At 45.3% G+C, this 15717-nt stretch overlaps 1 protein-coding gene across 1 annotated transcript; it reads left to right on the top strand.

Annotated features, from left to right (window-relative positions):
• Nucleotides 1-173: 173 nt before the first annotated feature.
• On the top strand, nt 174-9395 carry f8 (coagulation factor VIII, procoagulant component). Its single transcript, NM_001032750.1, is given in 27 exon segments — nt 174-349; nt 473-573; nt 736-858; nt 1449-1661; nt 2051-2233; nt 2352-2455; nt 2527-2647; nt 2747-3017; nt 3093-3258; nt 3342-3429; nt 3665-3882; nt 3974-4124; nt 4347-4556; nt 4684-5465; nt 5559-5701; nt 5791-5956; nt 6152-6358; nt 6436-6664; nt 6742-6924; nt 7047-7163; nt 7401-7472; nt 7562-7647; nt 7718-7891; nt 8130-8274; nt 8367-8515; nt 8586-8768; nt 9231-9395. Coding segments are annotated over 27 exon segments (4917 nt in total). The 3' UTR covers nt 9387-9395.
• Nucleotides 9396-15717: the final 6322 nt, after the last annotated feature.

Below are 15717 nucleotides of genomic sequence, written 5' to 3'. Positions count from 1 at the left end.
TACATCTTCTCTACTTGCGCTTTTATTTACTCCATTTCCATTTTCTGCTGCTTTAAATCCCCCCATCTCTCAACCATTGCGTGTGAGATGAACTTCCCCTCTCTGCAGCGCTCGTCCTTATAAATTTGCGCGCACGTAGGGCGCAGCAAACGTTTGACCCGGGACGCACTGCGATGAGGACGGACACACTCCTGCTGCTGCCGCTGCCGCTGCTGCTGCTGGTCGCCGCCTTCTGTGGCGGAGACGCGCAGCAGCCACCGGCGGCCGTCAGACAGTATTATATCGCTGCGGTCGAAATCGGCTGGGATTATATCCATGTGGAAGACGGTGACCCAGCGTCGGAGCAAAGGTGAATCCCGATAAAATCGTATTTATTTAAGATTCGCAGACTTTGACCAATCAGATTGACCAAGTTTAGGTAAACAGAAGCGGTTTGCGTCTTTAGCGCACTTTACGCACTTTTTTTTTTCAGAAAAAAGCCGAAAGATATTCCTCAAAAATATATCAAGGCAGTGTACAGAGAATATCTGGACGCGACTTACACAGTTCCCAAGCCGAGGCCAGCATGGACAGGTAGGCCACCTTTGATTTGTGAGACAAATATTCATGTTGGCCCCTGTAACGGACTCTAGACCAAGAATTTATTCAGACCACTACAACATGAAACAAATCTCTAAACAAGATTCTGAGGTTCTGATAGGGTTCGGTTGATTATCGGCATCTTTCTGGTTGCAGGCATTCAGGGTCCGGTGATCGTGGCCCAGGCTGGCGAAACAGTGTTGGTCCACTTCAAGAACCTCGCCTCTCAGCCCTACAGCATCAGCCCGGTGGGGATCTCCTACTGGAAACACTCTGAAGGTGATGTTCTGTTCCAGAGGTCCATTAGTCAGCACCAACCTCTTCCTCTGTGGTTCCTGACTCACAGATTCATATTTACACTCCAGGTGACATGAGTCAGTGAAAAATGCTACTGGAAAAGAGCTTAAGCAGCTTTTCTCTCTGCTACTGCTACTTACATCAGTTCTATATTGTGATGATCATAAAACAGACTCATCGTGGATTAACGTTGTCTGTAGTTCCACAGAAATAACAGCAAATAATGATTGCGGATATCTTCTGGGTGCAGATTAGGCCCACATGTGCCAGCCTAACGGCCGGCAATTATCTGCTCGGCACAGTTACAGAAATCCAATGAAAATACTTCTCATGTCTCTTACACACGATGACTGTGAGACTTTGGGGGGGGGTTAATTCCATTCTCAGAAGGCGTTTCGTAAATTCGCGTGAAAGGCGTTGGTAAATGTGTTTATAGTCAAGAAAATCTGGATCTGTCGTTTCCAGGAAATATCAACTAATCGCTTTGACCAGATGACTTCAGTCAACGTACTCTTGTGACACTTCCTCCTCCTGCCGCAGAAGGAAAATTCAAGTGTGTATTTTCCCACCAGGAGCTGGATATGATGACTCCACAGCAGGTCATGAGAAGGAGGACGATGCCGTATATCCTGGAGGATACTACGAGTACGTCTGGGACATCAGCCCAAAAGACGGTCCCACTGGCAGCGATCCCGAGTGCCTCACCTACTCATACTCATCTCAGGTTGACCCGGTCCGGGACGTCAATTCAGGACTCATCGGCGCACTGCTGATCTGCAAAATGAGTAAGAGGGTGGTCACATTCTGGTGTGGTGTATGAAAACATGCTTTTCTGCTCAGGGCCCCACATTTTCAGACTGGGATTTTAAATCAAGTACATTTAAAATATTTCAATTAGTGGGAACATCCCAGCAAATATTCCTGCAGCCCCCCGCTCCTTCCTGCTATGAAACACATGATCCCATGATGAGCTTCTCGGTAAGGGGCTGCGGGGGGTTTGTCCTCAGAGGGTTTATCCTTTACAAATGAGGAATTCCCAACCAAGAGGAATTATAAGCACATGTTCTCGATGCTCATGTAATATTTGCAATCACGTGTTCCTGTTGTCCTCTCCTGCATGTGCTTGTTTAACCTGTGTGTGTGTGTGTGTGTGTGTGTGTGTGTGTGTTCTCAGGTGCGTTCACAGACGAGGGCCAAAGGAGGAATCAGGCGTTCGTCCTGCTGTTTGTCGTTTTTGATGAGAGCAAAAGTTGGTATGGAGAGGTGGGAGAGAGGAAGAGCAGAGATAAGTTCAAGAGGAGCGACAGCAGGAAGGAATTCCACACCATCAACGGATACATTAATGCCACGTTACCTGGTAACCACACAGATTGTTCCAGGGGAGAATGTTTTACTTCTGCACTCCCTCCGTATGTGGTCTACAGAGGAATTAATTTACCCTCTCTGATGGTGTGTGTGTGTGTGTGTGTGTGTAGGCCTGAAAATATGTCAGGGCCGTAATCCTGTGATTTGGCACCTAATCGGGATGGGCACAGCTCCAGCAATCCACTTGATTCAGTTTCAGCATCACACTCTGGAGGTAACTCAAGTCTTGTGGAGCTACAGTAACAATTTTCTGGCAAAACTTTAGTCTGTCTGTCTCAACTGCAGGTGTTGACGCACCGTAAAGTCACAGTTGAGGTGACTCCGATGACATTCGTCACTGCGGAGATGAAACCTGCTACGGTTGGCAGCTTCCTCATCAGCTGTCAGATCCACGCTCCCCGCCACGGTAAGAAACCCTGTCCCGGCTCCTGACAGTTGCCATAACCACAGCTACATTGTCCCATAAGCGGTAATTTGGATTACTGTGGCCGATATCGCCCTCCAGATGGGATGAGCGCTATGTTCCTAGTGGAGAAATGCCCCGATCCCGTCGTTCTGCCCGGCCCTGACATGCGTAATGCCAAGCCCAGCAATGACGACGACTATGATTACAATTACGACGGGGAGGAAATGTTCAACATCATTAACTTTAAGCCGAAGGAGCTGAAACCTCAAGTCCGATCGAGCAGGGGAGCAAACTTTCAGGTCTGGGAGCATTACATCGCCATCGAAGAGCTCACCTGGGACTACACCCCTCATCTCAGCTCAACAGACAGGTCAGAACGATGGAGGAAGCACATTCAGGTTTGTCTCATCTCGGACTGAGCCGCATTTTCATTTCCAACGAGCAGCGAGCTGCAGTCGAGGTTTTTTCCCACATCTGCGAGTCGCCTGAGCTACAAATATAAAAAAGTGGCGTTCGTGGAATACACAGACAAGTCCTTCACTCGGAGGAAAAACACTGAAAAGTCACTGATGGGTCCACTCCTCAAGGGGAAAGTCGGTGATCAAATCCACGTGAGTCGATCAGTTTTCATAATTTGTGCTCCATCAAAATCGGAGCTAACTGTAGTTCATTGATGACTTTCTTGTGTCTCCAGATCATGTTAAAAAACACGGCCAGTCGTCCTTTCAACATCTACCCCAACGGTCTCAGCAGCATCCGGCCGATGAAAAGGTCCAAGAACGGTAAACTAGGTTACTTCATATTCATATGTTATTACACCTATTACAACAATTCAACCTAACACAAGGAAAATAATTAATTACATCTAAGGGAGCATTATTAAGCCAGTGCGCATTTCAGCAAGCTAGCATTTAAATTAAAAGCCCTTTAATCCAACTCTTCTTTAAAATCACTTCAAGTAATAGCATCTAATACATAAATATTACAAAATTATTTCCAATTATTTTAACAAAAAAGCTTCAGAAAAGGACTTGCGCACAATGGGAGTTGGCCCCAATGAGACGTTTGGCTACATTTGGGAGTTGACCGCCAATGACAGGCCCCTAGAAGAAGACCCACAGTGTCTGACCCAGCTGTATCAGAGCACTGTGGACCCAGAGAAGGACTTGGCCTCCGGCCTGGTGGGAACCCTGCTCATCTGCAAGAATGAAGCTATCGACCAAAGAGGGCGTCTGGTGAGGAGAACATCTGAGTACTGATATAAAAACCCTTCTAAGTCAGTGCAGCAGTGTTGCATTTGTGCTCTGTCTGATCTGTTGCGTGCAGGTGGGGCCAGACAAAGACTGGAGTCTGGTGTTTGCTGTTTTTGACGAGAACAACAGCTGGTACATGAAAGAAAACATCCACAACACAACACAAACACCAACCGGCTATAACGACACAGACCCCGACGTCTACAACTCCCATGTCATTTACAGTGAGTTTAATGGCTACTTCATCGATTTTAGTGGACCGGGTCATGCAGAAATGTCACGGAGCAAAAATAATACAAATAGTTTAATCACGCTGTGACTAATACTGTAGCCGACCAGCAGAGGTCAGTGGACAGACTTTTGTCACACTTTTGGGGGGATCTCTTTATATCGTATCTCTCAGGATATACATCAAGTTTCAATTCTCGGTGTATCTTCTCCTCCAGCTGTGAACGGCATCATGTTCCGCAGGCGTCAGTTTGTCATCTGTAAAACCGACGTGGCCTTCTGGCACGTTGCCAGCGTGGGCACCCCGACAGAGTTCCTCTCCGTGTACTTCACGGGAAACCTCTTTCAGCATCAAGGGCTCTACCAATCTGTCCTCACACTCTTCCCCATGAGTGGCTTGACCGTCTCCATGGAGCCTGAGGTTGTAGGTAAGAGGGAAAGTCTCAGCGCCTCAAATGTTTCAGTTTCGAGAAGTCAAATCAGAGCTTCCTTAAATACGTATGCGCAATCTGTGGCTTCAGTTTGAACCCAGCGTGTGGTAATCTATCGTCATAGGTGAGTGGGAGATCGGCGCCTTTGACGGCAGCCTGAAGAGCCGAGGGATGAGTATTCAGTACACTGTTCTCACGTGTGAGAGAGAAGACCTGTTAGTTGACCATGAATTAGATGAAGTCGATTTCTCAGACTATGTTGATAATATGGTTCTTGGTCTAAGGGGCATGAGGCCTCGGAATCATACAGTGTTGCTAAAAGTGTGCAACAAGGTCCCCATTAACAACAGCACCCACTCAGTCAACACGTCCACTCTAAACGCTACCGATGGTAGAAGATGCTATCTGAAGAAAGTGACATTAACACCACCCGGAGGGGAGGATGCCAACATAACATCAGGAGAAAGAATCCCAGAGGACATCTTGGAGGAGCTACAGCTTGATGGCGAGGTGACAGCGGCACCAAGTGGAATTCTTCGTGTGGGAGAGCAGGCTCTCAGACGGAGGCGCCAGGCGGAAGACAACAGTACAGATTTTGACATATATTCTGGAGACGAAGGTGGCGAGGAGAGGTCAGAAATTCAGGAACGTCCTGCGGAAAACAGGACCACCGCCAATGCCACCGGGATAAACAGGACCAAAGAACTTGAAGAGGGCAATGAGATCTTACTGACCGGCAATCCAGGAAACAGCAAGAGGTCCTTCACCGTAGAGCCAGTCACCTCAGAGGAGATGGTTCAAAACTACATTATGTCTGAGGAGGAGAAGCTTAAACCGCATCACCAACAACCAGGCAACATCGCAGTGAATGAACTGTCCGTCGAGTATGACGACTACAACCAAGAGGTACTATTGCTAATGCGCGTCTGTCGCTGAACACTGATTGAACCTGAAGAGCTCCAAACCCATAACAAGCCATCAATATAACATTTTCTACAGGAGAACAGCACCTCATATGTACTCAGTACAGACTACATGGACCTGCGCTCCGGAGAGGTCAGATATCCCCATTACTACATAGCAGCAGAGGAGGTCACTTGGGACTACGGTGTCAAAAAACCATACCAGCTCATCAGACCAAGGTAGGAACATGACTTCTCCTGGGACTCAAGTGTGAAATTATATGTTTTAAATCCAGTGTAGTCCAAATTTGACTCAAATCTTTCTTCAGAGAGATGAGCCGGGGCATGAGGAAGTTCCTGCCACAGTATAAGAAGGTGGTATATCGAGCCTACAAGGATGAAAGTTTTCGAGATCCGGTAAGCCAAGGGGAGCTTGAAGCACATCTAGGCATCCTGGGACCCTTCATCAAAGCTGAAGTTAATGATCTCCTCACAGTAAGTGGTCAAGTAACTTATCACCGGTTAACGGTGAACAGTTGGATGGATGGATGGATGGATGGATGGATGGATGGATGGATGGATGGATGGATGGATGGATGGATGGATGGATGGATGAATGGATGGATGGATGGACGGACGGACGGACGGACGGACGGACGTTTAGTCACCAATGTTTCCTGCATGTTTAAGGTCGTCTTTAAGAACAACGCATCCAGGCCGTACTCCTTCCATCTTCATGGAGTCTACGATCGCAACCAAGGGGCGTCTGGAGTCCTAGGAAAGCCCTTGGCCCCTGGAGAGGTGCAGACTTATAACTGGAGAATAACCAAGACTCAGGGACCCATGGACAGCGAGTTTGACTGCAAAACTGGGACGTACTACTCCACTGTGGACAAGGTTTGGATGGTCCTTCTCCTTCTGTACGGGTAAATAGAATAGGGGTAGAAAAAAATAAAAGAACTCTGTGCTTCCAGGAGAGGGACCTCAATTCAGGATTGATTGGGCCACTGGTGATTTGTAAGCCCGGCACCCTCAGCACCCGTCTGCACACTCAGCCTGACGTGCAGGAGTTCGCCCTCCTCTTTCACACCTTCGATGAAACTAAAAGCTGGTACATGGAGGAGAACCTGCGCAGGTACTGTGCTCCACCCTGTCACGCCAACACTCAGGACCCCTGGTACCACATCAGCAATAAGTTTGCAGGTATGAGAAAACTGGAACTGCTATAGACCCCAGCGCTTATGTACTTTATTTCTATAATATGCTCGATTGTTTTACAGCGATCAATGGTTACGTGGCCGAATCCCTTCCTGGCCTGCTGGTGGCCCAGCACCAGCGAGTCAGGTGGCACCTGTTAAATGTCGGCAGCGATGGCGAGTACCACGCTGTGCACTTCCACGGTTTACCTTTCACCGTTCACGCCAAAAAAGAACATCGCATGGGGGTCTACAACCTCTTCCCAGGTAGCCCCAACACAGACTCATCAGGAACCCCAGAAAAGATACACACCGTTTACATTCTGCATTAAAAACATACAAAAAAATACAACCAAACTTCTGTTCTTTACTGTGATTCCTACACGCAGGAGTGTTTGGGACAGTGGAAATGAGACCCCCAACAGTTGGCACGTGGTTGGTGGAATGCACCGTAGGAGAATCCCAGCTGGCGGGCATGAGGGCGAAACTGCTGGTCTATAACCCACGTAGGTGCCCACTGGGGAAAATATGTAAACGCTTGTGCGTCACGGTTAAAGCCATTGTGCCACTGAAGTGCTGCCAGGTTCTCAAATTTGGGCTAAATTTCCTGGAAGTGAAAATTTAACATAATTTACTGTAACATATTATTCTATAGTTTAGGTATAAACAGCATCAAGAAAAGATTTCTTCATTAACTATTATGTGGAACGCATTGCTGATCTGCAAGTGTCTGATATTTCCAGAATGTAGCCGGCCGCTGGGGATGAAATCAGGAAGAATCGGGGACTCTCAGATTAAAGCATCAGATTACATAGGTAACATTTTAATCTTTATTTCTCCTGTGCGTAGTAAGCGAAATGTTGAAATCAGAAAATGACCACGCTCCTTTAAAACCTGTTTCCAGGCAACTGGCTGCCACACCTGGCGAGGCTGGATCAGTCAGGATACATCAACGCCTGGATGGGCTATAACGAGAAATCTTGGATACAGGTGGGACACGCACACAAGTACTGAACCTAATTTGAACCCAGACTATCTGTGACGGGTCTTCGCGTTACAGGTGGATCTCCAGGCGCCCACGTTGCTGCACAGGGTGCAGACGCAGGGAGTCAGGTCTAATCTGAGGAACAACTACATCACGGCATTCACCGTCTCCTACAGCCTGGACCAGGAGACGTGGTCCACGTACCGAGGGAGCGGCAGCAGCCGCAGCAGCAGCAGCAGCACAGCCAAAGTATGAGTCCCACATGTGCAGGTTTCTGGAGATCACAGCATTTCACAGGCAACTAACAGAAACCTGAAAAGTTGCACAAAAGTATTTTAATAGCTGTTATTTGTCGCTGATGTCAGGTTCACTTCAAGTCTCCAGCAGATAATCAGAGAGGAAGCCAGTTGCTTCCTGCAGCGTTGGAAATCAGTCTGAAAAACACGTTGGCTCCATGAGATTTGGTTTGCTCTTTGTTTTTCCCCAGGTGTTCAACGGTAATCTGGACAACTCCAGGGTAAAAAACAACCCCTTTGTCCCCCCGTTTGTGGCGCGCTACATCAGGATTCATCCACTGTACTACAACCAACGGCCTGCCCTCCGGATGGAGCTGCTGGGCTGTGACCTCAACAGTGAGTTTCACCGACAGGAGCAGAGGTTCGCTTTACAGCCGGGAGTGCTGAGAATCGTGTGTGTGTGTGTGTGTGTGTGTGTGTGTTTCCAGGTTGCTCTCTGCCCCTTGGACTTCAGGACAGGCGGATTCCCGACGAAAGCTTCGTTGCCTCCTCTTCTTACTGGTCTCTGTTGCGTAGCTGGACTCCCAGCCTCGCTCGCCTTCATCAGGAAGGCAGCGCTAACGCCTGGAGGCCGAAGGTGAACGCAGGTGCCCCTCGCCCATGGCAGCCTTGTTACATTTTATTAAAACTTTTTTCCTCCATCATAGAACAACAATCCCCACGAGTGGCTGCAGGTTGATTTGGGCAAAGTGAAGCGTATCACAGGGGTGGTGACTCAAGGAGCGCGCTCGTTGCTGACCAAAATGATGGTGACCGAATTCTCGGTCACCATCAGCCGTGATGGCCAAGCCTGGAGCAGCGTCTTGGAAGGGAGCTCCCAAAGAGAAAAGGTACACTTACTGTCATAACCTGGAGAAACCAGGAGAGAAGTAGTCATTCCTTTTTAATTGACTTACACGGACGTGACACTTTAACACCTCGGGGTTACATGGCGCCATAATGACGCTCGTGCTGGCGGAGCTCTCTGTGAAACTATGTTTCCATCTTCAGTGATGCTCAGTAGATGTGACAAATTCCACATCGGTGGAGGAGCTCGGCCTGCATATTTGCGCGTTTGCTTCCTCTCATCTGTCGCAGGTTTCTTATCTAGAGAGTTGCTTTTTGTGTCGATTTTAATGATAAAATATCACCTTCAAGTAAAAACAACAACAAATCTAACAGATACTGCAGGGTATGCATTTGAGGAATGTTTTTCCTAACCCATAATATTCCTCATCTCCACCATCTTTCATGCTACGTCGAACGCTCTGTCCCTCTCCGCTCTTCCTACATTTCTCCATTTCCTTTCTCAGATCTTCCAGGGAAACAATGATTCGGACGAGGAAGCTCTCACCATCTTTGACGCGCCTCTCTTTGGACGCTACATCCGCATCCACCCTCTGGGATGGATCAATGACATCGCCCTGCGCCTGGAGGTCCTGGGCTGCGACACACAGCAGGCGCTCTGATGCGTCTGAGCCCTCCCACCGACGGCATGCAACATGTATCCCGGTTTCACTATATCGTACTTCTATTTTTCCATCGCCTGGCATATAACATATTCTACTGCATGACGTGATTGTATCGGGACAGCTGTTTTTAAAGTGACCACCTTATAACAATGTGGGCACGGCTGCCGCAGCTGTTAGCATGTTTCTGTTTGTCTCTTAATTAAAACAAACCCAGAACAAACCATTGGAAAGTAAGCTTGTGTAAATATCTTAGACACAGAAGGATGTATAAAGTTTGAATGGCTGATGTATATTATTGGGGACATTTTTATGAAAGTATGATTCTGAATGCAGAATAATAAAGGGAAAAGTCTTTGTGTTCAGCATCTCCGTGTGTTTTATCTGAAGCTCAGGCTTGTGCCCTCAAACAGGTTTTGGTCTCTTGTATCAGCTCACTCTTTCCAGAACATTATCTTTGTTCTTTCTTTCCTGTGTCTATCTTCAGTCATGTTTCCCCCTGTTATTTTGGCTTATCCACCTTCAGCAGAGCCCAGAACGCCGACACGTCATCGTTCTTCTGTTACGCGTTAAAGGGAAACGTGCGCAAACAGGGATGAAATGATGGGATGATAAGGAGGAATAAACTGTATTCCTTTTGTCTGATTATGTCAGGGGAGAAAGTGGCAGTAGCACAGAGTGTGTGTGTCTAATCAGCTTTTTATCAGCAGAGGAAGTCTCCAGGCCAGGGAGGTGTGTTTGGTTTGGAGGACAGAGTCGTGGTGAACAGGACGTGCAGCTGGCACAGACATGGAAGTAGAACACTGTGCCTGTTTCTCACGCTCAATCTCTGCAAAAACAATAACACGCCAAGGGGCAGATCACCTGTAAGGGCTGATGCACATCCAGAGGTCACGGGAAGTGAGTTATTCTGAAAGTGACCTTTGACCTTTTATTTTTCACAAATCTCACTAAATCTGTTAGCGAGCGCTTCCCAGTCCACCTCTCAGGTGTGGCTTTGTCAGCACAGCCACAGATGCCACCTTGTTGATGGCATCTTGAGACGAGATGCTGAGGCCCACCGTTCTGCCCTAAATCCACCACCGTCACCTCCTGTTGCAGCAGGATCAAGCACGGCCCCATGTTGCCTGGATCTGCACACAATCCCTGGAAGCTGAAAACATCCCAGTTCTTGCACGGCCAGCAGACTCACCGGATATGTCAGCTACTGGACATGTTTGGGATGGAGAGCTGGGATGAAGAGGACCAACCTTCCACAATCAACAATTGTGTCACAAATGGGGGTCATACTAGATACTGACCCCAAGAAATAGGGTTTTCATGAAAAATGGGAGCAAAAAATGTTGCATTTGTACATTATATATGAATAAAATATGGAATCTCAGAGTTACAGAAGAACAAATGGTGTCTTCCTGTAAGCCATTAAAAGAAAATTCAGTCATTACAAAAAGTGTATGTAACTCGTGGAAAATGAGCCAATCTGGGTATTCAATAGATGGAGGAAGTTTGTAAAAGTGTGTTAAGGCAAGTTTGCAACATGTAAAGCTGTCATCAGGACCAAGAAAAGAGAAGTAGTCCAAGAACGCATTCCCTTTTTAATGATATGAGAGATCTTTAAAGCATCCGGATGGACGAGGCAGTGAGGCTAACAGGATAAGAAAATATGACCCTGGATTTATTAAGATACAAGAATTGTTGCCCCACTGCCCTTTCTGTGAACCCTGCATACTTCACTTGGGCAAGAACATTATTTTGGCAGATCTCTGAGGAAGTGCTGTGACATCACAGGAAACAAAACAGTATCACAAATGAAAAATTACACCACGATTTATGACCCTTCCTTTACTAGGGTCAAAGGTCCCTAGAGGATGAAATTCCCCCCAAACTAACAAACTAGATGACTCTGGATATTAATGTAGATTTTAGTGTTTTGTCAGGTTTATTATTACACTTGAATAGTTCTGCTGAATTTTCTAACAAAAATGAGACGTGTCTACATTTATCCGTGACAAACCGACGGTCAGATTTTCAGCATTTTTAGGTCAAACAATTTCCTTCCATAAATGACGGAGGGGCGACACTTAGTGGACAAGCAGTGGTACTGCACCCCCTACATCCCGCAAGGACCAAATCATATACAGTGATCCCTCGTTTATCGCGGGAGTTACGTTCCAAAAGTAACACGCGAAAAGTGAAATCCGCGAAGTAGCAACTTTATTTTTTTTAATTATTTTACAATGCAATACTGAACAGTAGAATGAAACCAAACATCAAAACCTGTTTTAAAGACCAAACTTTGTTTAAAACAATAATTTTAATCTAGTAATACAAGGTTGGAAACATTGTCACTCGTGTACACTGTATTTCCCAGTCCCAGCTGAGCCTCTTCGTCCTGACTCCGCTCCGCTGGAGCGTCTGTTTCTACTGAAGGCGCAGGAGTCTTTCTCCGAGAGAAGAACATTGTTATGGGTAGTTGTTGGCGCTCTTTCTTTTTCTGAGCAAGAAGATTTTTATAAACGGATATGCCACCTTCGATTATATTTGAGAACTGCAATGAACGACTCGCAAAAAAAATCCGCGAAGCAGCGAAGCCGCGAAAGATGAACCGCGATATAGCGAGGGATCACTGTACTGTAGATATTCTTAAGATAATGTTCAGTTTGTTCATTTGAAAAGTATAAAATGAATTCAAAAACCAAAATTTGAAATTGAAACTTTAGGTTTTGAGGTTCAAATAATAAGTGTAATCATTTTATTCATTTTATAAGTATTGTTTTTTTTAGTTTCTGATATATTTTTTCAGGTTCAAAACTTTAATCATATATTTTTATTTTAAATGTCGACACCAGCAAAGCTATAAAGGTGTTAAAACTGACGTGTTATCAATCTGAATACTTTCTCTCAACATTTTATTGCACATTATGTCTACGTTGATTTGCGCATTTCCGACGTCATTGCGCCCCTCTAAACGCAGCACCCCCAGTGGGGGGAACCCCCACCCACAGGAAGGTCTGCACCAGAGAAACATGGCATGGACCTGAAAAACACATTCAGTCCAATATTCAGTTTTAAAGTTTTGAATCTAAAGACACACTGTGACAAAAAGATAATATGAAAAGAGGCCAAGTCTCAAGTATTAGTTTTTTACTTTATTTATTTATTTATTGACTGTCATCAGTTAAATTAGCTCAGTGCACTTTTTCAGCCACCGTAATGATTTATTCAGTCTCAAATATGGAATAACCTTAAACTGAAACTCAGCTATATCAAAACAAGTGATGTATCCTTACATCATGTTTAAATATTTCTTGACCACAGAATTTTAAAGAAGCCTCAAATGCTTTTCACCTTGCAAATATGCAGTCAACTGCCACTTTGCTAATAAAAGCCAGACCCCCTTTTGCCTTCAGACCTGCCATAATTCTCCGTGGTACACTGGAATGTTGTATGTTGGAAACATTCCTCGGAGATTTTGGTCCATATTGACATGACGGCATCGAGCAGTTGCTGCAGGTCTGTCGGCTGCATGAAGGGAATCTCCTGTTCCACCACATCCCACAGGTGCTCTATGGGATTAAGATCTGGTGACTGTGGAGGCCACTGGGGTAGAGTAGACTTATCACCATGTTCCACAAACCAGTTTGAGATGATCTGAGCTCTGCAACAAGGTGCATTATCCTGCTGAGCATAGCCATCAGAACATGGTCCACTGTGGTCATAAAGGGTTGGACATGTCCGCAACGATACTCTGGTAGTTTAGACGATGCTCATGGGGCCCAAAATGTGTCAGGAAATTATCGCCCACACAATTAAACCAGCAGCAGCATCAGCCTGAAGTACTGATACAATTTTGGTGGCCCCGTTTGAACTGTAGCCTCACCTTCCTGTTCTCAGCTGACAGGAGGGGCACCAGGGGGGTCTTCTGCTACTGTAGCCCGTCTTCTTCAAGGCTGGACGTCTTGTGTGTTCCCTTTCCTTGCCCATTCTGATGCTGGTTTAACTTCAGCAAGCTGTCTAGACCACGTCTACATGCATAAATGTGTTGATTTTTAGCCATGTGATTGGCTGATTAGCTATTAGTGTTAATAACTGAACGAGTACCTAATAAAGTGGATGGTGAGTTTATACACATATACTGTCACTAAAGGATAGAAATTCAGAGCAAGTTGTGGTTTTGGCCAAAAAAAATGCAATCAAAAGCATTGAAACAATTAAATTATTCTTTGCCCTGTGGCAGGTCGACAACAGTCCCCTGTGTACACGATGGGGCCACGATGGGGCCCACTGTTCTGAGCATGACCGTCAAGCATTTCAGATACTGGGAACAAACCTGAGGAAGACGGGCATCAAAAGGAGTCTTAAGGCCAGCCGTTGTTGCTATGGCACAGGCACGATCACCAAGGGCCATTGCTAAGAAGGTTGAATTAAATCACCTTTTCACAAAGAACTGCACTTTTAGCACTTGTTGCTGGGCAGCCCGACTAATCTGCCCACAGGTCAGTTACTCGCCTTCAGTTGTAAACAGCTGAGATGCAGGATGAAGATTTCTGACAGCAAGCAGGTGACCTTCAACACCCGCCCAGTACGGCATCCGCGTATCTGCCAGGTCCTTATGAAAGGGGTTAAGCTCCTGATCCCAAATGAGGGCACGTTAGCAGCAAGCTGATCGTAAGTGGAGCAGTTGAGGACTGAAAGCTGACAGACAACAAAGGAGGAGAGGCGCCAACAGCGCGGCTTCTTTTCATATCACATCTTTATTGTGGCTGTAATACAAAAAAATGTGCCTTTTCTTATTAGAGTCAAAACTGACCCCCCCATCTCAAAAAAAAAAATTAGTTATTTATTTTCTAGCAGCACAATTTTAATTTCAGATGTTGTGACCTCACTGGCTTTGTTAACATGTTTTTTTTATTATTACTTTAAAAAGGATAAAAGAGAAATGGATTATCCAAGATGAGCAGGAGAGAGACAAAGGTTCAACTGGTGGTTACAGAAGCAAATGCTGGAACAGTCGTCGCCGTGGCGACCGTAAAATAACGGTGGAGATTCTACAGGGTAGAGTTTCTCCTGTGGAAATTAAAACCGACACGTTTATTCCCAATCAATGACGCTCGGGTGAGCTGGAAAGCTGAGAGCGTCCGAGTTAAAGAACCACGGCGGTTTCTTTTGATTGTGTCTTTGCTTGTTCAGACCTCAAGGTTACAAAAGCAAATTAAGAATTAGGATTAAATCCATCTGGTTTAATGAACAAAACTAGAGAAAATGTGCACAATAACATCAAAATCATGAAAAAACCTGCTGACTGAACGCCAGCACAGAAGCAGATTACATCTACTTAAACACATCATACTTGGATTGTGATCAAATCTGAATTTGTAATTCAGTGAAAACATTTGACAAAATGATTTTAATAGATTATTAATCACACAAACAATACAAAAATAGTCACAATCAGTGTTAGTCCAAAACTGAGAGGCTCTTACAGCCTACAATTAGTGAAGTTCTGAGTGAATTCAATAATAATAATAATAATAATAATAATAATAATAATAATAATAATAATAGAGCTAGTTCAGAAGGTAATTGGTCGAGGCTGCACAGAGGACAGCGACCATCACTTTTATGGATTATTTTTAATCTCAGTCCCGGTTTTAAGAAAGATTTCTTCCTCTAAGCTTCGAGTGCTAATAAATGCTGATAAATGTCAGGTCTCTAAATAAAAGTCAACTAGTTTTACACTAAACGAGTGAGGAAATCAACAAAGGAGGTGGAGAACATTGAAAGACGTACAGGCATCGATTATACTGTAGATTAGCTCTCAGCCAAGTTACACCAATACAAACAAAAGGAAAAAATTCTATCAAAAAGAATATAGTAATCAAGATTTTATTTCCTTTAAAAAAGGGGGTCAAAAGGGTGTGTTGGGCTTCATGTGCATAAAAGCAGCCCGTTGACACTGCTCCTAAGGGAGCGTCCTCCAGCATGGCTGAAAATCTCTATTTTGATTCACTCATTAAATTCTACGATCGAGGCCTTGGGCCTCTAGTCTGAGAGTGAACAAGTGCATCGTGTTCTTTCACACTCAGGCTGAGCAACCCAGCAGAAGATGTATTCATCCAGAAATACAGCCTCACTTTTTCAGTTCTGCTCCTGGAACCAAATCTGTCCCAGGAACAATTATGTAACAATGTTTCTTGCAAAGTCTGGGAAATATGAATAAATACCAGGATATCCTGATAGATATTAATAGCTTGGACTGTAACTGTGGGGTGAACCTAACCTCAGGGTTACGCTGGATGTAAATTGTTTATTTATTCATTTATTTTATTTC

Source organism: Takifugu rubripes, chromosome 14 (genome assembly GCF_901000725.2).
Source record: "Takifugu rubripes chromosome 14, fTakRub1.2, whole genome shotgun sequence".
NCBI lineage: Eukaryota > Metazoa > Chordata > Actinopteri > Tetraodontiformes > Tetraodontidae > Takifugu > Takifugu rubripes.
Note: the sequence above shows the minus strand (reverse complement) of the source record. Positions and strands in the feature narration are given on the sequence as shown.